This window comes from Adiantum capillus-veneris, chromosome 17, assembly GCF_014529385.1.
Source record: "Adiantum capillus-veneris isolate H3 chromosome 17, ASM1452938v2, whole genome shotgun sequence".
Taxonomy (NCBI): domain Eukaryota; kingdom Viridiplantae; phylum Streptophyta; class Polypodiopsida; order Polypodiales; family Pteridaceae; genus Adiantum; species Adiantum capillus-veneris.
In genome coordinates this window covers 19,125,084-19,151,725 of record NC_140947.1, presented here as the reverse complement: position 1 = coordinate 19,151,725, position 26,642 = coordinate 19,125,084, and the positions used below count along the sequence as shown (strand labels likewise).

At 46.8% G+C, this 26,642-nt stretch overlaps 1 protein-coding gene across 3 annotated transcripts in view; it reads right to left on the bottom strand.

Annotated features, from left to right (window-relative positions):
* Window positions 1-26,642, bottom strand: part of LOC147436883 (phosphoinositide phospholipase C 6-like) — a 122,544-nt gene that overhangs the window by 35,776 nt on the left and 60,126 nt on the right. For all 3 annotated transcript variants that reach the window (XM_086486274.1, XM_086486272.1, XM_086486271.1), the window contains 3 exons: window positions 2,133-2,323; window positions 1,702-1,837; window positions 1,437-1,577 (listed from right to left, as the gene is read on the bottom strand). In XM_086486274.1, the coding sequence (XP_086342400.1) occupies window positions 1,437-1,577; window positions 1,702-1,837; window positions 2,133-2,323 (468 nt within the window). The remainder of the gene's footprint in view (window positions 1-1,436; window positions 1,578-1,701; window positions 1,838-2,132; window positions 2,324-26,642) is intronic.

The window sequence follows — 26,642 nt, the reverse complement described above, 5'->3', positions numbered from 1 at the left end:
CCTGCCGCCAACACAAACCCCCCCCCCCCCCCCTTTTTCTTTTTTCCCCAGGGAGTCCCAAGTCTCGTCCACACATATGCAGACGCACACGCGTATGTACACAGAGCTAGTGATTGCTTGTAGTACTAGTGGGACAGGTCCAGTCTTTTCTCCATCTCACCACTCTGGTCTTCCAGCAAACAGACAAATAATGACCCTGTTCATCTAGGACGTTTCAGCAGCCCCTTCAACCGACCCCATAGAGGCCACACTCCAACCTTCTTTTTACTACGAGAGAAAGAGAGCCTTGCAAGCTGTGGCGGACCATATTCGACCACTTTGGTAATCTGCAAGATCACAGTCGACACATATCATGGTGTACATTTAGTTTGGTCCAAGGTTAGTTTAGTTTAGTCCAATGTTAGCATGATACTGCTAGGACTCAGAAAAATTCTACATGTGTCCAGTGCTGCCAATCACTAGAAAAATTCGATATATGACGTTGAGGTTATGCTCGAAAGTTGAGATACGAAGATACTTGCAGTATACACTGTAGACATAGACTCTAGACTGCATGTCACACATGTAATATGGCATACCTGACTTGCTTCAGACTCTCAAAACATATATGACAAACGTTTAAGAGGGGAGGTCAGTGACTCATTCACAGAGAAGCTATTTGCGATCACTCGCAGTACCTATCTGGAGCTTTCCTTGGTCTTTTCTATGCAGAAGTCAGGAGCTCATAGGTAGCCTTACCCTCTAGTTCATCTGCAAAGCTTGATCCTTTCATAGCTGCAAGGGGCATCTAATGAATCCTGGTGAAGCTATACAAGAGTTATGGTCCAAGTTGATCCACACCCTCTAGATCCGTGTGATAGGCTCTTGCCTGTCATCTTTTAGCTTCCTTTCATTTCCATTTGCAATTTTGACACAAACTGTACCTTGCTGAAATTATCACAAGCTTCATCATCTCCCAAGTATACATACTCTAACAGCAGGCCTTCATCAGAACTCTCTATTAAGCTGGGCCCTTCTTCATAACGGAGCGCCACTCTGGTTTTTTGAGTTACATGCCACTTGTTTGCCTTTGCCCATTGTATGGCGTAGCCCCTCTGAGCTTTGCCTTTTCTTGGGAGACAATTTCCCTTTTTGCATCTCTCCATTCAAATAGGGATGTTTGTACCCTTTCACAGTGGGTTTTTTTTTGGGGGGTGGGGGTTGGTGTTTGTGGGGTGTGTGTGTGTGTGTGTGTGTGTGTGTGTGTGGGTTGGGGGGGGATGGTTCTGGTGCAGTTTTGAGATGATGATAGCTCCTTCAAAAGAAAAAGTATGCCACGGTTTAAGGCACTTTCGGTTAAGCAAGCTACTTAGAAGAGTTTAGGTATAGCACAGACAACAGCTCTCGTTTCAAGGCTTAAACATAAACACTACAGATGAAAAAAAGGTACAAGCTACCTGTTCTTGCAAAGAATCCTTAGGTGGTGTATCTGAGATGATTATTTTCATTTTCAGCTCCTCGGGAGAAGCAAATTTTTGTGGGGGTCTCTCTTCTGGTGGAGGTACAAAAAGAGAGTCTCCAAAAACCTCCTTCATAAGCTGCAATTTCACTTATTTAAGAATCCATAACTAGTATAGTCACCTCGTAATCTGCAGTAGATGCATCCAGTACAGTGACTTCCTATCAGTTACGATTAATGTTGATAGAAACCAGACAAATTACCTTTGTTGCTCTTTTTTGGAGATCTGGAGGTAGATGATTTTCAATCGTGATAATAACAGGGTACTGAGAAGCTACAAAAGCGTTTTCCTTAATTACTTTTATGCATTCATCAAATGGTACAGCTCGTGTTAATGTACTGCTCCAGGGAAAACAATGGACATCAGTTTTCAATGTGTGGTCCCAGACAGTTTGAACATTGACAAATAGAGTAATGCACTAAATGAATGTTTCAATGCATGGTCGCTAGGTCCAATCCCCCTCAAATTCATGAATGGTAATGTAAACACATGATATAGTTAACCTGTTGAAATTTAAAAGGCAAGACTCTGATTTTGTACCCAAGCAACTAAAATGAAACACTTGAACGGAGGGGGAAGGAAGAGAGGAGGGGGGGGGGGCGTTTAGAAAGTTAGAGAGACAGACAAGCATACTTGCCATGAAGCACCATTATCTTGCCACTGCGCTCCCAACAGTCTAGCTCAATCACTCTATAACCTGCTTGCAGAGCCTTCGCAAGAGGAGCAGTGCTACATTTGGAGGTGAGCTGATTGCCTGTTAGATAAGAATTGTGACTGGAGTAGATAAAGTAATGAGATAAGGGCAAGCTCATGTCTTCTGTAGGCTGCAGAAGAAGCAATAAGACAGAAGTACACTTGTCAGAGTGGCCAGGGCTTTTATATAATATGAACTTAATGTCTGCTCATTTTATTAAAAGTACATAGTGCCTTCATACTGTTGTGAGCACGTCAGGAGTATGCCAATCATCTCCAACCATGAACATCATTTTAAGCTCTCAAAAACAGTTACCCTCAAGTACCATGCATAATAATATACAAACATATAATGTCATTGATTGCCAGGCTCCAGCTAGCCAGAATGCACAAAAAAGTGTACAACAACAACTCGGTACAAGTTTATTTTGAGGTTTATCCGCTCTTGGTTGAAAGTCTAACTTCACGAAGCTCTTGGTAGAAGGTTGAATTTGCTCACTGTTCAGACATTGTTCTCTTCTGGTATGCACCAAACGTGCATAAAATGACAGTGACCACATATAAGCCAAACTTACCTCACCAACCTGTTGGCTTATCCGCCGTGTCTTGCCCCCCCCCCCCCCCCCCCCCCCCCTCCTTGAGAAAACACAAGACAGCTTCAAATAAAGGAAAGAAAACAAATATGAGAACAAAATGTAGAGTTTAGAGAGGATGAATTAGAGAACCAATCATGGCATTGGCATAATAATTAACACTTAATCACACACTAGAGAATGGAGGGACTTGAGTGTAGACACAAACTTGATTACTAGATTGCTTCAAAATGATTTACCTTCATAAGGTCAAAATAGTTTGAACTTGATTACTAAATTGCTTCAAAATGAGTACAAAGAGGCTCATTATATAGAGCTAGTGTAGGCATTTCATCTGGCATCAATGGAGGCTTCAAATCAGCCCAATCCAATTGTGAACTCCTAGATGACCTTTTAAGCTACTTGAGGAACCTTGTGAATAAGCGAGTCCATACCCTCTAGTAATGGCACCCATGGGTACCTACACCCCTTAGGTGTCTTTTCCACATGGTTCCATGCCACTTAGGCATCATGATAGACAAGAGGTCTTACAACAAGAAAAGGATAAAGCCCATAACCCTGGCAACCCTCCTCTTGGGGCTTAGATTATGATAGCTGACTCCAATCCAGGAGCAAACATCCCCAATCGAGAAGACAATCAAATAGATAACGGTCCAACCTAGGAGCACTACTCCAATCCAGGAGCTACCGCAAGTTTCCAGTCAAAGAGCTTGCAAAAAATGCCTCCCCTCAAACAATGTCGACAAGTCCGGGACCAAGCTAATTCAAGCTCATCCCAATGTGACTCCACTGCAAGAGAGAACTACAACTTCGTCGCTGCCATCGGTTGTCCACCCTTCTACCTTTGTCTTCGTCTTCTGACTTCAGTGTTTCTGGGGTTGCCTAGCTTTCTCATAAACTTTATTGAATGGAAATGCAACTAAATAACACTAACGCAAAACAAAAGAAAAGTGAATGCTCTTCCCCTTGAAGGTAAATCTCTCCCTCCTCACCATTCACTATGCTTTGGAGCATTCTTAGCACTTGGATTTTATCCCAAAGCTAATGTCTGTACTCCCGTACAATTGCACATGACAATATCCTCAATGATGATGTATAAACATACATGGAAAAAGTATGCTTGGATGCAAACATGTATACTTTGAATTCCTTCAATTAAGAGAGAGAGAGAGAGAGAGAGAGAGAGAGAGAGAGAGAGATTTGATCTCCTATGTGAAGAGTGCCTACATTAGCTCTATATAATGAGCCTCTATGTACTCATTCTGAAGCAATTTAGTAATCAAATTTGTATAGATACACTCTACTCCATTCACTAGCGTGATTAAGTGTTACTTATTATGTCAATGACATGAATGGTTCTCTAATTCATCCTCCCTAAACTCCACAAATGGTATTAGAGCTATTAAGGTGCTTGATCTCTCTTGATCATGGTTAAGATCCATATTTTTTTTCTCCTGATTGCATCTCTTAATAATCAAGCTCTAATCCAGCTGTGTGTGGGGACACTCCTGGTAGACCCAAGAGGTCACTACCCTCCATGATTAGGCGGGCTTGATCAGGAAGAGGATTAGGTTTCATTTTTCACTAAGGATTTACACCTAATTAGTGAATAAAGGTTTGATTTCCTCCCATTTGGTGCCATCATAATCGTGAGCCCTGTTGCTTGGTTTCTACAATTGTCTATGTGTGTGTGTGTGTGTGTGTGTGTCTTCGGCAAGGCCTTCCAAACAAGCCCCCAACCACTTCCTGCAAATAACAAAAGATATTCTTGTGTTTGGGACTTCACAAACAAGCAAGATGTTGGCGTGTTGGTGTAGCTTGCCATTTATAGAGCATTGGCCCACACGGGGTCCGACCATGGGTTCAAAGGCTATTACCTATTTTGGATAAAGATTTGTGGACGCATTTGAGACTTGCTCATGCGAATTAAAGTTCCCATTCCGGTCCATTGAGAGCGTATAATTTTGGGTAAAGATGTGTGGGCGGATGTGACACTTGTGCTCAGGCAAATTAAAGTTCCCTTTAGGGTCCATTGAGAGCGTTACACGTGCGATTGTTCTTTTGAATCAGCGGGCGGACGTCAAAAGTCCATTCAATTGAGATAGCGGCCCTTAGTCTGCAAGGTATTGCTCCCACAGTGCTCGCCAAAACCTCCTAGGCCCTCATTCTCGCGAGCAATCCATTTTGCCAGCGCTCTAAAGCTCTTACAAAGGGAGGATCTCGCACGCGTCTAAACTTCCTGCATAAAGGCTATTCCCACTGAGCTACTTGGTTAAGCAAAGCAAAGGCAAAGGCGGTGCGCTCATTTTTCTCTCTAGTGAAGGGTGACTTCACCCTCTTAAGTGTTTTTACTAAGTCTCAGTGAGTCCACACCCTCTAGTAATGGCCCCCATGGGTATCTACACCCCTTAGGTGTCTTTTCCACATGCTACCACATGGTTCCATGCCACCTAGGCATCCCAGTAGACAAGAGGTGTTACACACAAGCATAGGCTAAATCACATAACCTTAACACAAAAGAATTTCTTAATAAACCCAAAAGTGATCGAATGATGGCTCTGTCCACCTTTGAGCACCCCCAGTGGTTCTATGATCATAATCTGATTAGATGCTAGATGGTAGGGATGGCAAAATATGGAGGGGAACCTCAGTAAATACCCTCAATACTCTCATTTTCTAGTCAAGTAAGAATTTTGTATAGAATATTCAAAAGACAAGGAAAAGTCTTTAGGCAATAGGGAATACTGGGAGAATTCTCTACCTAACCATTATGATAGGTCCTCAATTCGACAAATTAGAGCACAACTATCTATTGGCTGTACCACATGAAGGTGGAGCACTAAGGATAATCCAACTCCCCTTTCCTTTATAATTTTCATCCGCTCCCCTTGCCTCGACTCTTGCATCCCTAGACAAGCCACAACATTACCCAATACCTTTTGTCCATGCCTCTCAAAGGACATAAATGAATCCTGAATAAACCCGTGTCATTTTTGAGTTGTTGTATGGTCAAGTGAAGTGGACATGGCTCTATGTGCCACGTTGAAATGCTACTACTACGTCTCAGAGCCAAGGTTTGTCCCTTGAATCTAAGGGATTTGTCCAGTAAGTAATTTTGTGAGCTGTTGCATGTGCCAATTATTCCATTAGATTAGGCTTTTGTCAATAGAAACCCTCTTTGCATGGATGGTTTGTACCATGTTCGATCGGTGCCGTACGCTTCAGTGGGCATCCCGCAACCATAGTGACAACCCGAAACGGAAACGGTAGAAACGGAAGCGGAAAAACCGGAGTTTCGAAGTTTCAACCTTGGTCGAAACCGTTAAGAAACTAGGTTTCTTATTTATTAACAAACAATATAATACTTAAGAAGCCTAGAAAGATAAGTCGATGATCATAATTTCATATTCTACAAAACTTCAGAATTTATATGACAAAAACTTAGAACCTTCAACCTATTCTCTACAAGAAACCTGCTCTCAAGCATCTCCCCAGTGTGCAAAATGTATTTGTAGGCACTAAAGAGGTCTGATCAAGCACCTCCCAGTACTCCAAGAAGAAACTCAGAGTCAACCCATCCTCCGTTGGGCAACTACCCCTTGAGAGTGCCCTGAGTGCCTTTTGTTAACCCTAAGAAGAACAAGCAATAGAAGAAGAAGTCCTATCAACTTATGGGACCCTGTCCGATGGGGCCCAAGTGACATAAAGGATTGAAATAAAGCAGGACCCACACACACACACACCAAGACTTGCACAAAAACTGATGACGTGGCAGCTGTACGAACAGCCTGGATTTTGTGCTGACAGTGCTGACGTGGCAGATTTCCGCAAAACGCGCTGACAATGCTGAAGTGGCAGTTGTACGAATTTTCGTGATTTACGCTGGCAGCTTTTTGGCATTGCTTTCGGACCAGATGCTTTTGAGTTTGAAGGCTTTTCATGTAAACTGCTTTTGGGACCTAGGGCCATTAAATATGAGGCCATGGGCTCATTCTTTGGCATGCTTCCTAGAGAAGGTGCAGAGTCTGGAGTACCGGCTTGTACTGTGTTGATGCAATATAAAGAAATACCGAAAGGGGCGCCAAGGTTTGGGGCCGATAACTCTCTGGGATGGAACTCCGCCACTCTGTGTCGTGTGTCGTCTCTCTCTCTCTCTCTCTCTCTCTCTCTCTCTCTCTCTCTCTCTCTCTCTCTCTCTCTCTTCAGTTGTTATTGAAGAGCTAAAAGCCTGTTCAGACTGTTCTTTTCTATTGGCACGTCGTGCCCGTCTTGTGACATCAAATCATCTGAAATTACGAATGAAGGTGCCATGACACTCGAGAGAGAGAATCCGATGAAGAAAGACCAAAAACCAACCCAGATACTCTTCCCTATTTCACCTCTCAAACCCCATGATGGTGTGTGTGTATGTAGCTGCTAAACTATATAAATAACACACCAATTGAACAAGATGTTCAAAAAGACGACTGGCTAAAGATGTCCAGGCAAAGATTAGTACAAAAATAATTCAGTCTTTGAATCAAAACTGTACAATATAGTAAGAATGAAGTATCATTCCAAATGAATTTGTACAAAGGTATGAAGAGCTATCCCAATTGCATCATCAAAATGCTTCCAAAGTCGGACTGCAGCAAACTAAACCTCTTTAAGATAAGATAGAATTCTCACCTGCATCCATATAGTCAAGACAACAGATATGTTAGACTTGGCTACGTATGGCAGGCTTCAAGGAATCTATCTGTTGTTATCCATGTCAAACTTAAAAATTATTAGACCAGCTACTGTCCTGTATAATAAAGTACGAAGGATTTTCTAGCATCATATTCCTACTAGAGTTACTCCATTTGTTTTTAACTTCTGCCATAAATCAGAGCAATCAACAACCAAACAAGGTATCCGTTATAAATTTGCTTCAGGTTGAGATCGTCAAAACTGCCAGCACATGCAAGCCAAAGCCAGCAGGTAGCCAACATCCCTAGAGAAACTCATGTATCCAGTATTATCAGTCGAATCCGCAGATAGTTAAATTAGGTTATGTTATAGCAATCTTGGTAGTCACTCTTTCTAACCAGTAAAAATCAGTAAATAAACCAGTCAAAAACAGAGCAATAGATCAAAGTAGGATCCAGTATGCAACACTCAAAAAGGCAACCATAAAGTAAGCTCGAGTAACTGCCAAAAATTAAAATATCGAGCAGCACTTGTATCAGCAATTTACTTGTATCGGCTATACTCCAGCACAGTAGCAAAGGATCAGTCAGTACCAGATAAAGAAGCCCAAACAAATCATATGCTGATGTGAACCAAACTGAACCATAAGACGTCAGTAAAAACCAATATACCTGTCACCAGCGTGTGACTACTATCTATCCTTTTTGTTGATTTCTTTCTTATTATCTATTTACTTTCACTTTTTGGAAACACCCCTCGGGAAATCTAACTGCCCTGCATTGCATAGCTAGTGTGGAACTGTCCAGAGGGAGTCCAGGCCTGAGGGCAAGAGAGCACTAAGGTTGGACAAGGACTATGGTTAGCCAAGTGGGGTCATTGACTAGCCAAAGTGGAATCCTTTGCTACAGAGGCTACATTTCAGTTTTGGATGTGGCCGCAGTGTACAAAGAGGGTCGGATGACCTAGAAAGATACAATGGCAGCATCTCCTAAAATTTAGGGAACTGCTATTTTGGGACCTGAAAATGTCTTCGCGTCATTACGTGCAGTTTGACATGGGGATCATTTTGTTACTCTGTGGCCAAGTCAACAGAGGCTGCAGGTGAGATATTTTTAGACCCGAGGGTCTAAAGCGGGAAAATGCACAAGTGAGTGACACTTGGCACTCTGAGGCCAGTTTACTACTTATAGAGAAGGCAAAAACGTGATTTATAGCTGGGAGGCTCATTTTGCAAGTCTCTGTCACAGGTTAAGAGCTATGGAGTGCTTGCTTTCCCTCTTATGCACAGTGCGGTGCCAGGAGTGATGCCCTGCACGCTACGCACTGCCCTCTCTCTCCCCTTTGGCAGTATGTTATGCCCCTCTAGTGGGCTTTTCATTTGACCAATGTACAGTTGTGTGGGTTCATGCGCGATTGCCGAGGCAAGAGCCTCTTGCACAGGTACTGGATTAGCTAGCGGCTAATCCCCCCGCAGGTACAGGTGAATTCGGAGAGGTTTCACGCCAGAAATCTCGTCCGATTCAAAGGGCAAGTAGCCCTACAGGTGCGGGAGCTCGAGGACTTGCTAGGGATGCGACCGGCACGCGAAACGGAGCCCGAAACAGTGAATTACAGCCTGCTGTGTATTTTTGCAGGTTTAGGGTTTTGGCCCTAAACGGACCCTAATACCCCCAGGAGGTTCGGGGACGCAAGGGGACCGCTGTACAGGCGATCTGGAGCATTTTCAGGGCTGAAAACAGAGAATTCAGCGTGCTGCAGATTCTCGCCAGGTTTTGCAAAGTGCCCGTATGCGTCGGGAAAGTCGGTCAATGCGTGGGAATACTGACCGTGAAGGGTTCTAGTACAGTTATGCTGCCGAAATCGGGCTGGAACAGTGGAAATTCAGCCGAGTTTGTGCGGGGCAGCTTGTAGGAACCACAGCGTTTATTCCCTCTTTTGAACAATAAAGAAATACCGAAAGGGGCGCCTAAGTTAGGGGCCAATCTGGTGTCTGTCTACTCATAAAGGTGCAATCTAGCAGCCTGTAGCCCTCTCCCCTTTGTTGTGTCTTGAAAGTACAGGTAAAATAGACGACTAATAATGGGTGAAAGCTAAATCAAGGTTTAAAGTAAAGTCTACCGCCCTTTTTGGATTGAACAGGCCGGTTTCATGGTTCCATCGACGGGATTAAATCACTTTTTCCCATAGAAGTGAGCCTTGGTCAGTTTTGGGCTTGAAGACACAGGGGATCATAGACCAGACACAGGGAATTGCAATTATGGCTGACAGACCAGATGATGTGACTGAAGAGGTTTCCTCTTCACAGGGTCAACAGACACATGAAGTGGGTGAGTCCTCAAGACCACCACAGACTGATGATGATATATTCAGGACCCAGTTGGTTACTGCTGTGGCTATGTTTACACAAGTAATGCAGAATCCGAGGTTTTTAGCCTTTCTGCAACCTCCGGTTCCGTCTCAGCAAGTTGGGTCACTGGATCATATTCAAAAGCCTGTTAAGGCTCGAACACAGGTGATTCATACCGCACAGTCAATGGAAACACCTGTACACTTGACGGAGAACATGCAGTCTCCACAACGTATGCCTAAGGTGCAAGAACAGGTGGCTGAGATGCCAGTTTTTCAAGCTGTACCAATTCAGCCCGCCACCTTTCAGCAGCCTATAGCTGGTTCTAATGGGCAGGGAAGCAACTTACAGGCTATGCAACAGGTCTTCCCACCACCTTCAGTACACCCTGGCTATTTTGGAGGTGGATCCGTATTCCAAAGCATGGCTGGTCATGCACCTGGAAATCAGTTTTATACGCCAGGAACAGTGTTTGCGGGTGCTCAAACGATGATGCCTAACCCCATGTACAGTGTCATGGGTATGCAACCAGGGTTTCAAAGCACTCAGGGACAATTTGGGATGCCACAAGCAAATTTTGGTATGGCTGGAATTACAAATCAGCAGCCAAATATGGCATTTCCAGGTCAAGTTAATAGCGGCCAAGGAACACAGATGAACCCTAATAGTGTTCCCATGTTTCAGTCACTTCCATATGACAATTTAACGCCGCTGGAGAGGCCAACTCCGTACAAAGAAGGTGGCAAAGGTGTGTCATTCACGACCTTTACAGGGTTTGATGACAGGAAGAAGGCTCTTTCATTCCTCCAGCAGTTTGATAAGGCCTATGCAGGGGGAAACTTTACAGAGGCTTCAAAGGTCCGCAAGGCAGCCACTTTCTTGACAGGGAATGCGGGACAATGGTGGACAACTTTATTGCTTCAAGGGCAAGCTCCGTCCACATGGATTTACTTCAAGCAGATTTTTGCAGCAGCATGGTTATCTGATGATTTCGAAGCAGATGTCATGACAGAATGGCACCAGCTTAATGCTGCCACTTGCAGAAATCTGGATGATTACAATCGGAAGTTTTGGAAAGCTCTACTTCCAGTAACTTCCTATAGGTTTGTGCCATTGACAGAACAGATTGAAAAATACTGTTGTGGCCTACCCAAAGGATTGAGAAAATACTGCACGAAGACAAAAGTCACTACTTTGACGCAGCTCATCGAGGTAGCAAACACTGGCAATGGTTTGCTCAAGGGAGAAGATTGTGAATTTAACACTGGCGTCAAGGCAGGATCAGGCAAGAAAAATTCAGCCAAGAAGCACGTTCCCAAAGAGGCTCCTAAAGGGACTCAGGAGTCAGCCAACGCAGGGAAAGACAAAGCTACGGCTGAATCAGAAAAAGGACCAGCAAAGAAATGGAAAAGACGTTTTCCTCGCAAGTCAGAAGAGCAAAAGAAGGTCCTGAGGACAGAGAACAAATGCTTTATATGTGAGCAGCCTGGCCACATTGCTTACAACTGTCCTACAAAGAAAAGGCCAGCTGATTCTGAAGACAAGGAAGACAAGAAAGGAAAGAAGCCCATGGCTGGTCTAGTGCCAGATATGGTGGGCGATAAGCCAAATTCGGATGCAAGTGAGCTTTGCAGAGCATGGGGAAAGGTCAGGGATCAAACAGTGCTTATCTTCTTTGATCCAGGTGCCAAAGCCAACTTTATTTCCCCAGAATTGGCTTCAAAGTTGGGAATCAGACCTGAAGAGATGGGGTATACAGCAGAGGCAGGTTTGGCATGTCCTGGCCATACAGAGGCTGTGACACCCATCATTGGAAAGTTGCGTCTACATATCCAGTCCTATGTAGATGCTGAAGAATTTTACATCATGCCACTGGACGGATGTGATGTGTTGTTAGGTATTCCTTGGTTGTTTCGTGTACAGGGAATCATGGATGCCTACAACAAAAAGATCACTGTACAGAGCAGGGGAAAGACTCACATTCTGGATGTAAAGCTTAAAGGGGAGTCTATTCCTACTGTATCAGCTTCTGCTATTACTTCTGTAATGAAAAAGCATCTTTCTGCGTACTTGGTTTTTGCACGTGAAGTGTCAGATTGTGATGAATCAAATTTATCTGTGCTAGATAAAGAAAGGTCAATGTTTTTACAACAGTATAGTGACTGTTTTTCCGATTCATTACCGTCTCAATTACCGCCAGAGAGACCCGAGGACCATGCGATAGATTTGGTGCCAGGCTGTAGCCCACCAAATAAGCCTCCGTACAGGGTTAGTGCGGCTCAGCAGAAAGAGATAATGGGCCAAGTACAGGAGCTGTTAGAAAAAGGGCTGATTCAGCCCAGTTCATCTCCATTCTGTTCTCCAGTATTGTTGGTGCAGAAAAAAGATGGCTCATGGCGTATGTGCATCGACTACCGTGCACTGAACAAGAATACCATCAAGAATAGGTTCCCTATACCTAGAATTGATGATATTATGGACAAATTAGAAGGAGCAGCTATGTTTAGCAGGATAGATCTAAAGAGTGGGTATCATCAGATCCGCATTAGATCAGAGGATGTGCACAAGACTGCTTTTAGAACAACGTTTGGCCTTTACGAATTTTTAGTGATGCCCTTTGGTCTCACAAATGCTCCTGCTACGTTTAATAGGATGATGGACAGAATTTTCCGTCCACACCAGCAGTTTGTTGGTACGTTCTTTGATGACATGATAGTCTATTCAAAGAATGAAGAGGAGCATAGGCATCACTTGGCCATTGTGTTCAAAGAGCTACGCAGTCATAGGTTGCTCATCAATGCAAAGAAAAGTGAGTTTTTTCTGGAAGAGATTCACTTTCTGGGACACATTGTCTCAAAGGACGGTGTCAGAATGGATCCTGCAAAAGTCGAAGCGATCAAGTCATGGCCAAATTTGAAGACGGTGCATGATGTCCGAAGCTTTTTGGGACTATGCTCCTATTACAGAAGGTTTATCCGAAATTTCGCTGAGATTGCTTCACCTTTACATGCTCTTCAAAAGAAGGCAGTCACCTTTAGATGGACACAGAAAGAGATTTCAGCTTTTAATCTCTTAAAGGAAAAGATGACTTCAGATCCAGTCATTGTGTTGCCAGATCTTAGGAAGTCATTTGTTGTCCAGTGTGATGCCTGCGGTAGTAGCATTGGTGCTGTGCTAATGCAAGATGGCAGGGTAGTAGCCTATGAGAGCAGAATTTTGCAAGGGCCAGAGATGACCATGCAGGTCTATGAGAAAGAGTTACTGGCTGTGATTCATGCGCTCTTAAGTTGGAAACACTACCTGCTAGGTGCAGATTTCGTTGTCCAAACGGACCATCAGACCTTGCGATACTTCTTGACACAGACAAAGTTATCTGAAAAGCATATGCGATGGGCAAATATCTTGTCCATGTTCCATTTTCAGATTGTGCATGTGGAAGGCAAGAAGAACGTTGTGGCTGATGCCTTGTCAAGAAAGCCACAAATTTCAGCTGTGTCGATTCCTTATCATCATGAACTTGATGATATGAGAGAACAGTATGCAAATGATGAAGATTTTGCAAGGGTCTTCGAGCAACTAATGGATGGACAACGTCATGAACACTATCTTCTTAAAGACGGGTTCATGATGATGCATGGCAGATTGTGTGTCACAAAGCCATTGCGACGCAAAGTTATGGAAGAGAGTCATGTCCCACCGTATGCAGGGCATCGTGGTATCGATGCTACAGTTAAAGCGGTTGAGACATTCTTCTATTGGCCTACATTGAGAAGGGATGTGGATGCCTTTGTGCGAGAATGCCTAATATGCCAAAAGGTCAAGTTTGACAGGCAAAAGGCACCAGGGTTATTGCAACCACTACCTATTCCAGATAAACCATGGGAAAGTATTGCTATGGATTTTATCTTTGATCTTCCAAGAACGCAGACAGGAAATGATGGTATTTGGACCATTATTTGCAGATTCAGCAAACAGGCTCATTTTATTCCTGTCAGGAAGAAGATAAAGCCAGATCAGATGGCACGCTTGTTTATGAGCAATATTTTCAAGTATCATGGCATGCCACAGTCGATTGTTAGCGACCGTGATCCACGCATGACTAGTTTGTTCTGGAAAGGCTTGTTTGAGAATATGGGTACCACGCTCAAATTCTCTTCGTCATTTCATCCTCAAACAGATGGGCAGTCAGAAGAGGCAAATTCTACTGTCCTAGATCTGCTGAAGTGCTATGTGTCAGAACATAAAGGAAAGTGGGAGCAGTATTTGCCATTGGTGGAGTATGCATACAATAATACAGTGCATTCATCAACTGGCAAGGCACCTTTTGAGATAGTTGAAGGTGGCAAGAAAGTTCCTCCCATACTGCATACAAAGGACAAGATATTTGAAGCAGATAAGTATGTTCAAGACATGGATGAAATGTACAAGAAGGTCAAAGTGGCCTTAGAAAGGACTCAGGCAAAGCAAAAGAAAGCAGCTGATCGTCACCGTCGTGAAGTGGTATATTCACTTGGTGATTGGGTGCTTCTACGGTTTGAAAAGGCAAGGTTAAAGAAGATGAAGGGCAAGGAAAGACTGTTTCCAAAGCTCAGCATGCGTTACTATGGGCCTTTTCAAGTGTGCGACATAATCAGTGATGTTGCATATAGGCTGAAATTGCCTGACAGTTGGAAGATTCACAATGCGTTTCATGTGAGTCTTCTCAGACCCTATGTGGGTGATGTGCCAGAAGCTATTCCAGCTGAAGATCAGCCGGAAGTCGAGGAACTTGACGAAATCTTGGTCCCTGAACAGATTTTGGCACACAAAGAAAGGAAAGTGAAAGGCAAGGTTGCTAGGCGTTACTTGGTAAAGTTCAGAAACTATCCACCAATGGATGCTAAGTGGATGGAAGAAGGTGAACTTGCAGAGTCACCAACTGTGTTATCACTTTACCTGGAAGCCTTCGATTTGCAACCTACCTTGACCCCTTGAGTTTCAAAGCTAAATGGATTGTCAGTGTGACAATGGCTTCTGAAACAAATGATGTACATGGTATTTAAAGTGAGCTCAAATGAAATACCTGTTACATGAATGTTAGAGCTGTACAGATTGTCAGTTTGGCAATTGCTCTTATGGAATGTCCAAAAGTTTGGTTAGTGCTATAGAAGTGAGTATTTCTTGTCAGTCTGTCAAGGATACAGTGATTGCTTCTATTAAAGAGTACATGTGTAACTGCATTCTTAAACTGTCGGTTTGGGTATGCTCGAAAGTGTTACGGGATCCAACGTGTACTATAAGACAGTGGCAAAATGTGCAGCTACCATTTTGTCATTGGAAAGTTAGTGACTCAAAGCAATGGCAGAGTGTGCAGCTACCACTATGTCATTGGGACAGGGTTCACACGCAGGCAATACATGAGTCGACGAGGTGTTGAATACACCAGGGTTGACAATGAGCATGTATGTGTCGTATATGTGTCGACAGGTGTTGAATACATCAGTGTTGACAGTAAGCATGTACGACATAGATGCAAACGAGGACGTTTGAGATTTCAAGAGGGGGGTATGTCACCAGCGTGTGACTACTATCTATCCTTTTTGTTGATTTCTTTCTTATTATCTATTTACTTTCACTTTTTGGAAACACCCCTCGGGAAATCTAACTGCCCTGCATTGCATAGCTAGTGTGGAACTGTCCAGAGGGAGTCCAGGCCTGAGGGCAAGAGAGCACTAAGGTTGGACAAGGACTATGGTTAGCCAAGTGGGGTCATTGACTAGCCAAAGTGGAATCCTTTGCTACAGAGGCTACATTTCAGTTTTGGATGTGGCCGCAGTGTACAAAGAGGGTCGGATGACCTAGAAAGATACAATGGCAGCATCTCCTAAAATTTAGGGAACTGCTATTTTGGGACCTGAAAATGTCTTCGCGTCATTACGTGCAGTTTGACATGGGGATCATTTTGTTACTCTGTGGCCAAGTCAACAGAGGCTGCAGGTGAGATATTTTTAGACCCGAGGGTCTAAAGCGGGAAAATGCACAAGTGAGTGACACTTGGCACTCTGAGGCCAGTTTACTACTTATAGAGAAGGCAAAAACGTGATTTATAGCTGGGAGGCTCATTTTGCAAGTCTCTGTCACAGGTTAAGAGCTATGGAGTGCTTGCTTTCCCTCTTATGCACAGTGCGGTGCCAGGAGTGATGCCCTGCACGCTACGCACTGCCCTCTCTCTCCCCTTTGGCAGTATGTTATGCCCCTCTAGTGGGCTTTTCATTTGACCAATGTACAGTTGTGTGGGTTCATGCGCGATTGCCGAGGCAAGAGCCTCTTGCACAGGTACTGGATTAGCTAGCGGCTAATCCCCCCGCAGGTACAGGTGAATTCGGAGAGGTTTCACGCCAGAAATCTCGTCCGATTCAAAGGGCAAGTAGCCCTACAGGTGCGGGAGCTCGAGGACTTGCTAGGGATGCGACCGGCACGCGAAACGGAGCCCGAAACAGTGAATTACAGCCTGCTGTGTATTTTTGCAGGTTTAGGGTTTTGGCCCTAAACGGACCCTAATACCCCCAGGAGGTTCGGGGACGCAAGGGGACCGCTGTACAGGCGATCTGGAGCATTTTCAGGGCTGAAAACAGAGAATTCAGCGTGCTGCAGATTCTCGCCAGGTTTTGCAAAGTGCCCGTATGCGTCGGGAAAGTCGGTCAATGCGTGGGAATACTGACCGTGAAGGGTTCTAGTACAGTTATGCTGCCGAAATCGGGCTGGAACAGTGGAAATTCAGCCGAGTTTGTGCGGGGCAGCTTGTAGGAACCACAGCGTTTATTCCCTCTTTTGAACAATAAAGAAATACCGAAAGGGGCGCCTAAGTTAGGGGCCAATCTGGTGTCTGTCTACTCATAAAGGTGCAATCTAGCAGCCTGTATCCCTCTCCCCTTTGTTGTGTCTTGAAAGTACAGGTAAAATAGACGACTAATAATGGGTGAAAGCTAAATCAAGGTTTAAAGTAAAGTCTACCGCCCTTTTTGGATTGAACAGGCCGGTTTCAATACCACTTTGCAGTGTTCCTTAGATTAAGCTTGAAGATGTAAAGTCTAACCAGCTAGACCACGCCAAGCATAAGCTCTCCCCCTTTTTTTTAGAGTGTAACATCACTAACTTCAACCATCAGAAAACAAGCAGTATAACCAGTATAACCAAAACTAGTGTATCCTTTTGCTGCTCCCTTAACTCATTGATGTCATTCTTAAGTCAAGTAAAAAAAGCCTAAGGTGAGTATAGGCAATTAGTGCTACGTAAGAAAGAAAGAAAGCCCCCTCTGAAAGGATCAGTTATCTCAGCCAGTGATGTGAGCTAGTGAGCAGAAGTATACTCATGATAGTTTCCCAAAAGCCAAGATAGGTAAACATCCAATGAAAGCTACAATTATAACTATCAGAATATGGCATCCCCCTTTGCAATCAAATTTCCAAGGAAAAAGCAAGTAGTCTGTGTAGAACCAGCTAGACCAGGCCAGATCCTCAAGTATAAACTCCCCCTTTTTTTTGTGAATGTAACATAACCAATTGCAACCATCAGAATATGGCAGCATAACCAGCCACTCACCTTCCAGTAATTAGAAAATGCATGCATATCCAGCATCCCTACTAGGCATTAAGCCTTTATACTCACCATTAGTGTCAAAAAAGCCAGAATAATACCCATATGCATGAAATATTTGATGTCATCTTCTAATAAGTATGCAGTCAATACCAATCAAGAAGCCAACAAAAAAATCCTTTATTAATGTGAACAGACAGTATCCAGTTTCTCAAAAGAATCCCAAAAGACCAATCTCAGAATATGGCAGTATTCTAGTAACCAGAGAGTTTATGCATAACCACCACCATCACCAGGTATTTAGCCAGGATAAGTTAGATGTTATATTCTAGCACAGTAGCAATCAGAAAATTAGAGTTAATGTATGCAGTCAGTATCAAGAAAAAAGAAGAAGGCCCCATTTGTAAGGGTCAATTTAAATCAGCCCAACTCTGTTAAATGAAAAAACCAGACCCTGCCATTATTCAAACATACCAAAGATTAAGCATGAAGATGTAGAGACTGTGTATAACCAGCTAGATTAGGCCAAGTAAAAGCTTCCCCCCCTTTTTTTTGAATGTAACATCACCAACTGCAGCCATCACAGAATGGGCAGTATAACCAATAACCCTCCTTCCATTACTCAGAAAAAGGCATGGATAACCAGCAACTCACCAGGCTTTCAGCCTTAATATTCCCCATCAGTGTCAAAACACCAAAATAATCTCCATATGAAAGATTCGATGCCATCTACTAGTATTGCAACTTAACAAAGCCATTAGATTTACAACAGTCCTACCTGTGAGGCACCGGGTGTCAAGCATTATGTTTTTCAAGAGATGAATCAACAACACCATTCCTTCCTCACTTTTTCTCAAGAAAAAACAACAAAGTCTAAGTGAGGGAGCACAAGATCCCTCACCTCTTTATATATGGTCTTGAAGCACCAAGGAGGATCATCTAATGCACTCCTTAATGTGATAGCTGCCTGGTTTAGAGGCAGAGTGAATGTAAGAATCCGCAACAGAGGCAATCCCCAAAGAGATCCGGGGCGCGATGCAGTATGATAGCCGCGACGGTTTGATGGAAACCAAGTAGAGTTAATGAACTCGAAAGCCGCCCAAAATACTCAAGAGGCAAGAGCAGACATCGGTCTCGCTATTGCTGCACGCTCCCCCTCCCCCTCGCCCTCGCGCTTCCTCCAGCCCCCGCATTGCCCCCCCTCCCCTTCGCGCTGCCTCCTGCCACCCCACGCTGCCCCCCCTCGCCCTCACGCTGCCTCCCCCCTCACCCTCGCGCTGCCTAGCCCAACCCCCCCCCCCCCCCCCCCCTTGTGCGCTGCTGCCAACCGCCCTCGCCCCGTGCCATCGGGACTGTCCTGGAGACACCTCGTACGGCAGCATCAGTAGCTGCCTTGAGGCAGCTGGCATCCCTTCAGTTCGACATTTGGTCAGAGATACCCACACGCTCCCGAAGGTCATCCTTCTGCCTCGGGTGAGTGGGGGTTGGTTTAGACAGAGTGTGGAGTATTCGGGTCTCCCGAACCAGTGCTTCATTTGCAGACAGATGGGCCACCTAGCGAAGGCCTGTCCACGGAGGAGGCCACGACCTGCACCTCAGCCTCAGCCCCAGCCTGCCAAGGCTGGGCCGCAGCCACAGCCAACGGCACAGCACACAGATTAAGAGCCATCCTCCGAGCATGGGACTCCAGCGGAGGAGGGGTGGCAACAGGCCCGTGGCCGTCGACGCCAGGGGCCACAACGATAGCCTGGGACTCCGAGTGGCCCTCAGGTGCCTACTCAGCAGCAGTGGGTTCCCACGGGGAACCTCTTTGGTCCTCTTGAGCAGGAGGAGCCCCCTACGCCAGCCTCCACCTCAGCTTCACCCTCGCCAGCCACCCCACCTTCAGATTTCCCCTCCTCCTCCACATCCCCTCCCCCGCCCTCTGCTCCCGCCTACTCCCCTCCTCGCCCTCCTGTCTCTGTCGCCCCACCCCGCTTCTCTTCTCCTCCCCCCCCCCCCCCCCCCCCCCCCCCCCCCCAGCTCCTTCTCCCCCTCCTCCTGCTCCAGTACCACAGTCGACTCAGGAGACTGGTCCCTCGCCGGCCGCTAGGAGATCTCTTGGCAACGCCTTTGCCACGAGTCGCCTAGCGAGAGAGGGTCAGCCCTTCTTGCGGCCCCCCTCTGCAGATTCAGACATCTTTCCTTGCAGCTATCCCTCGTGGTCTGACGAGCATTGACCTCCGACGCCGCTCGGATTTCTTCGACTACGGGTTCACTCGCTTCCTCGGCGATTCCGTAGCAGACCACGAGGCAGCCTGCTTCAGGGTCCACGCTTTGTTCCTCGCCACTAGGGGAACAGAGGCCTTGGACTCAGCAGTTGGTTTCTCCTTCCCCCTCTGTGGGAGGACCGAGACAGAGTGGTCCCTAGACTAAGTGGTGGGATGGTTGCATACACAGGTTCTCGAGTTCTCTCACCACATGGGAGAACTTGGAGTTACAGATTTGCTGCAGACTTTGTGGTCACTGGCCAAGTTTGCGGTGACACCCCCAGACTCAGCAGGATGTAGGCACATTGTGGTGTACTTTTTTGCTGATACGCAAAGTTTGCCTTGCTATGTATACATTCATGAGGACTCCTGGACAGAGGAGGTTGCTTTACGCACGGCTCGCTCTGCTTGGGCTTGGGCCAGGCACTCATTGCAGTCTCGCCTATCTAGAGGACGCTCGGAGGCGGATTACTCCCCATCCAAGCGAGCCTCGAAAATAGCCTGTCTTGCTCCTGCGGCAGCATCTGTTCTATATCGCTTCCCATGAGGATCGTCTCGTGGAACGTGCAGGGACTAGGTGGGCCCCAGTTTCAGCGACAGCGGGGCCGATTGCGTCAGGAGCTCAGCGTTGCCTTGTGGGAGGAGAGATTGATCTCCTTATGCTTCAGGAGCACCATTTGTCTGAAAGCCGCATTCGGAAATGTGGTCAGATTTTGCGTGGACGGTATGATACCTTTTGGTCATCTGATTTTGGACCTGGAGGCATCCAGGGTGGGGTATGTATGACTATTGCGGACTCACTGCAACAGGCCATTGTGGGCAGAGGGATTATTGTGCCAGGCAGGGCTCAGTGGATTACTATCCAGCTTCAGGGTGGCCTTGTGGGCTTCCTGAACATCTATGAGCCCAATCTGGCGAGTGCTCGTGCAGAGTTTTGGTCACAGATTTTCGAGTCTTTGCCAAAGGTTGACCATTGGTGTGTAGGAGGGGACTTCATAATGTTGGAGGACCCTTCTGAAAGGATCGGAGGCAGCCATGCTATTGTGCATGGAGTCGAGTTAGCAGCTTGGGAGAGGTTGTGTATGACTTTGAGGGTCTCGGATACATGGCAGCATTCTGGCTTTGTGAGGCCTCCAGAGAGTCTTGCCTTCTCTAGATCAGACCGCAAAGTGGGAGGAGTGAATCTATCGCGGATAGATCGCTTCTACACTAGTGACCACTTCAGTGACTTGGGGGGCTCAGTGGGCATCCTGGCAGGGACATCCTTCTCGGACCATACACCAGTGATCCTCACAGTGGCAGACAGGCAGAGGAATGGGAGCACGATGCTTCGCATCCCACAGCGGGTCTTGTTGGACTCAGCACTCAGAGAGCGGGTAGAGGCTCTCTAGACAGAGGGCATGGATAGCCAGGCTCTACCTGCAGACAGAGTGGCCTTAGGCCTAGCTCAGCTTAGCCACTTTTTTCTACAGGAGTCTCTGGCTCGACGGGCTGCAGCGAGAGAGGAGGAGCAGCGTCTCAGACGAGGCATTGCTTCACTACAGAGGATGCAGGAGCAGCATCCAGACACTCGTGGTTGGAGGAGCAGTTACAGCAGGCTCGACAGGAGCTTGCTTGCACACAGGAGAGGCGCCATGAGTTTGCCTTTCACCGACAGGCATCTCAGTGGACTCAGGTCGGTGACAGAGTGACAGGTGATTTTTTTCAGACAGTGGGACCTCGGCACTCGCATCCCAAGGTCAATCGGTTGTTTGTGAGCCCGAGGATATGTGTGCAGTTGCTACTGACTTTTACCGTGAGTTACTGTCGGCTGAGCCCCAGTCAGAGACACAGGATGCATGCAGGGAGCAGGTTTGGGCACAGATGCCTTGTCTTGTGACTGAGGAGATGCGCCAGAGGCTAGAGATACCTCTTTAGCTTGAGGAGCTGCACACGGCTCTTAGGGCCCTCCCTCATGGTAGCTGTCTAGGTGAGGATGGGCTGACTCCCAGTTTCTTCTTGGAGTACTGGGACCTGCTTGGCCCAGATCAGTGTAGTGCCTTTCAGTACATTCTGCTCACAGGAGTGATGTTGGATAGCATGAGTGAGTGCCTGATTTACCTCATTCCAAAGGAGGGTGGCTCCTTGGATGAGATTCGACAGTGGCGCCCCATCACCATCCTAAACTCAGCCTACAAAATTCTTGCCAATGCTCTGAGTTTGAGGATTCAGCCACTTTTGGAGAGCCTTATAAATGGGACTCAGACAGGTTTTGTCAAGGAACGCAATATCCTTGACAACATCTTCACTTTCTGGGAGGCTTCTGCCCTGGCACGACTCCGTAGGGAGGACCTTGTGATTCTTCTTCTCGATTTTGAGAAGGCATACGACAGAGTTGACTGGGACTTTCTAGAGGGCACGCTTCGCAGGATGGGCTTCTCAGATGCTTGGATCAGAGGGGTGTCAGCTTTGTACAGACAGGCTCACAGTTAGGTGCTTTTCGCAGGCGGTAGAGGTGAGCGCTTCATGCTCACACGATCGGTCAGACAGGGTTGTCCTCTTGCCCCCTTTCTCTTTCTGTTTTATGCGGAGGCGATGAGCAGATTTTTCGTGTCACAGCAGGTTGGTCTGAGGGGTTTAGCACTCCCTATACAGGGAGATGAGCTTCTGGACGCTGAGTTTGCCAACGACTCGGCCTTGTACTTAGAGGGCCAGGATGCCAATTTACACAGATGTGAGCAGGCTTTGGAGACCTTCTGCTGTGCATCGGGCGCACTGATCAACTGTAGAAAGACAGTGGCTTTCTCGGTTGGCAGTGCTCCTGTGTCAGATTGGATGCCAGGAGAGGGTTTCAGGTGGATTCCTCCAGGGACTGCAGTTCGGTACTTGGGTTGTCAGGTTGGTTTGGACTTGTCCCCCGAGTAGCAGATTGCTCCTCTTCTCGTGTCCATCAGGAGAAAGCTGTTACATTGGAGCTCAGCACGACTTTTGCTGGCTGGTAGAGTAGTAGTTGCCAACCAGGTGTTGTTGGCGACTATGTGGTACATCACTTCTTGTTGGATCTTCTCGAGTTCTTGTATCAGCCAGGTAGAGAGGCTGATCAGAAACTTCCTTTGGTCAGGTCGTGACACTCAGATTGCCCGAGCCATGGTGGCTTGGTCGGTCATCACACTTCCTTGTTATCAGGGAGGGCTTGGGATAATTGATCCAGCACAGCAGAGCAAATCCCTTCTTGGGAAGTTCGTCGTCAGAGGACTTCTTCCAGGCGAGGAGCCCTAGCAGGAGTTCTTGCTGCAGAGGCTTCGTGCCAGGGTGCCTCAATCAGGAGGCCCTTGGCAACCTTCGACCAGATGGATCTTTACAGAGCTGCGCCGAGTTGGTTTGAGCAGGAGACTAGAGGACCGATTTGTTGTGAGTTTGCTTCGATCTTGGGAGCTCTTATGGCGGGGTCTAGAGCAGAGACAGCCGACGTGCACGGAGGAGCGCCTACGGCAGCCCCTCGTCTGGAACCCCATGGTTAGCACTCAGAGAGGCCACTTGGTTGGGAGTCGGCCTCATGTTTCTTGGGGTCCCATGGCAGCTGGTCCAGCACGCTCTCTAGGTGACTGGCTAGAGTTCACAGGTTTGTCGGAGGAGGTGCAGGCTGTCCAGCTACAGGGCATGAGAGGGGTGCAGAGCATGTGTCAGGACATCTCAGAGTCAGTTCCAGCTGAGTGGCTCACGCCTCTCGATCCAGTAGCACCCCGGTGGATGGGAGCCTTCACACGACTGGAGGTTCTCATTTCAGTCAGGGCTTGCGCAGAGACTGTCCCAGCCCTGTTCTTCGAGCTTCAGGGTGGGGGATGCTTACAGCGAGTTGCAGTAGGGGCCCCGCAGGTAGCAGAGTGCTGTTTCCAGAGGATCCGAGTTGTGGGCATCTGTGGGAGGACTTGCGTCTTAGACCCTGACCCAACAGCTCTTGAGACAGGACACTGGAGGCTATGGGCTTGGGAGTGTTGTCCACTGGCACGAGTACAGTGGGATCCTAGTGAGTGGCTATGGAGGGACCCCTTCTCTTCTGCAGACCGCCCAGGAGTCCCCGTCTTTCAGTACACTGTTCGGCTTGGACGTCATATACTTGCAGCACAGAGAGAGGCCCGCCCCGTTGCAGCACGTCATTCGCAGGAGGAGGGCCTCACAGTCGAGTTCTTGGCAGCTTTTTGGCAGAGGCTGTGGGACTCCAGACAGCCGAGGCGAGTCACCTTGTTTCAGTGGCTGGTCGCACATAGAGCCACAGCAGTAGGGAGTTGGCTTGTGCATAGTGGTCTCTCGGCCACATGTGCAGCTTGTGACCATTTGGTGGAGAGTCAGCGTCACTGTCTTTGGGACTGTCCCTCGGCCCAGCAGGTGTGGCTACGAGTTCTTCGGCTGATGCCTGCTCTCTCCACGGCTCGACAGTACACTTGGGGGGCAGCGGCTTGGTCCACCCTCACGGGCCCGGCACTTCAGTTTGAGCTATCTTCCACCAGCAGGATGATAGTGATATAGGGGGGGCGACCTACACTTCAGCCTGCTACAGAGCTTATAAGCTCCACTGGAGTGGTGCAGTGAGAGAGAGGAGTGTTGGGAGCTCATCAGTGGCCTGACACTTTGGTTCATTTGGCGGGCCCGTTGTTTTCCGCATCTTTGAGGCTCGCCCTGTGCCACCAGCAGAGACTGTTCGTGACTTTTTGCTAGAGCTGATCCATACTCTCAGAGGACAGCTTGAGGGACTACAGGGCAGCTCCGACCGCATGCGGGAGCGCCGCGAGGCTTTCCTTCGACTCTGGCGCCCTGGGCCTTTCTACACCATATTCTAGGGGGTGCTCAGATGGCACTACTGTCCACCTATGTGGCTTTTCCCTCCTCCCATCTCTTGATTTAGCCCCATTGTATATATGCTGTTTTTTCATTGGGAGAGTCTCCCCATCATGCTTGTTGTAGCCATCTCTTCCAGAGGTGGTTGTAGCCCTATGGGCAGTTTTCATTAACTAATAGAAGGATCTTTTTCTCGGAAAAAAAAAAATACTCAAGAGGCCAAAGTATAAGTTAAGAGATAGATTAGGGGGTAGTATCCATAGGGTAGCCCCAAAAGTTGGTAAAAAGCACTAACTTCAACAATTGTACAGCACTGGGTAGCAAGTCAGTTTTACCAAGTGAGTGTGTGTGTGTGTATGTGTGTGTAGCTATGGTCAGCTTGTTGTGACAAAGTGTGTGTGTGTGTGTGTGTGTGTGTGTGTGTGTGTGTGTGTGTGTGAGAGAGAGAGAGAGAGAGAGAGAGAGAGAGAGAGAAAATTATCGTCCACGGAGGACGAAAAGCAAAACATTATAGAGGGTTCATTCTTAGTGGGTCGCATGGTTGGTGCGGTGTTCGTGGGTGAGGGTGGTGATTGTTGCTTGATCCCATTGTACGCTCACCAAGATTATTGTTTGAATTCGGGCAAGGGACTCATTGCACTTGAGATCCCTCTCCCGTTTCCAATCGCTTGGAACCCGCCATTGCAAACATTGAGGGCTATATCTTCTTGCCGCTTTTGTTCGTGTAGCGTGGATGCTACACTATCGTCAATCTTGCGAGAGATCTCCTCATGCACTTGAGTCTTGACCTCCTTTATGAGGGTGGCTACTTCGTTTTTGCTTTGGTGAGCATGGCTTCCATTTGTTCCACATTCTTGCTTTCCTCCAATGCAATGAGGCGGGCCTCAATTGCAGTGAGTCTTTCTTTCAATTCATTGTTCTCCTTGTGAAGTCTCTCGACTTCGTGTTGAAGACGAGCGGTGTTGTCGAGCTTCAGGGGTGTTGCCACGACCCCGGTAAAGGTTGGCTTGTTTCACGTTGAGGCTCGGGTGGACATGGCCACTGCTAATCCGAAAATGCCTTTGCTAAGAGGCAGTCGAGAGCCTGGAACACATCCCAAGTAAAGCTAGGACCGCAGCAAGCTCGAAAACCTTTAAGGTTGCAAGCGTGATAACGCTATCGTCTAAAGCCTGAGAACTGCTCTGTGTTCACGGACACGAAGGTCACTTGAGAAGCACGCAGACAGAGATGCAGCAAAGCAGCGTATGTAGTGTTCCGCGCTTGAGATGGGCAATGAGGGGGGCGAGCCTGGGCCTTAACGTCCCCAACAAGGCTGCCTCTCCCTCTGCAAGGGGCTGTGAGAGAAAGCAGCTGAGGAGAAGACTAGGGTTGGGTGCGCACGAACGAGAGAGAGAGAGAGAGAGAGAGAGAGAGAGAGAGAGAGAGTGTATGAATGAGTTGTGTATGAAGGAGAGATTGTGTGTGCGCGCGCATGTGCAAGAGTGTGAACGAAAGGAAGGATAAGATATTCAAAGTTGTCAACGCAGCAAGGGCTACAAACTAGTAGTGCTCCCAGGTGTAAGCGCCCCATACTATTATAGAGTGCTTATTTCCTATGTAATCACTTCGTAACACTTGGAAAATATGTATATAACAAACACCAAAGAGAGAGTAGAAAGAGAATGATTCAACACTTGTGACAATTTGCACAAATAAATAAGAGAGACAAATGCACACAACACAAGAAAGAGACAAGAGACACATTGAGGGTTGAAGATGGGGGGACCCCCCCCCCCCGAAAGGAAATGTATTTCTGCTCAATCCAAGTACCTTAGGATTAAACTCAGTTTTACAATCAACCCAAGTACCTTAGGATTGAACTCAATTTTACAATTAACCCAATAGTGGGTTAAAGTAACTCACAATCGCAGATCATGGAAGGCGTCATATGTCGTGTGCACACACCAAACATAAGAAAAAATCTAGCAACATCTACTTTTATACAAGAGGTAATTTCAACCCATTTTGAAGAGAAGGTAGTAGGGTATTTTCTTGATTGCATCCATGGCGAAGGGAAGAGCTTGTAACTTCAAGAATAGGGGTGAATATTTAGATTTTTGGGTGTGCTGCAGTAAAAACAACAATAGAGAGAGAGAGAGAGAGAGAGAGAGAGAGAGAGAGAGAGAGAGAGAGAGAATGTGTTCCTTCAAAAAAGGATGTA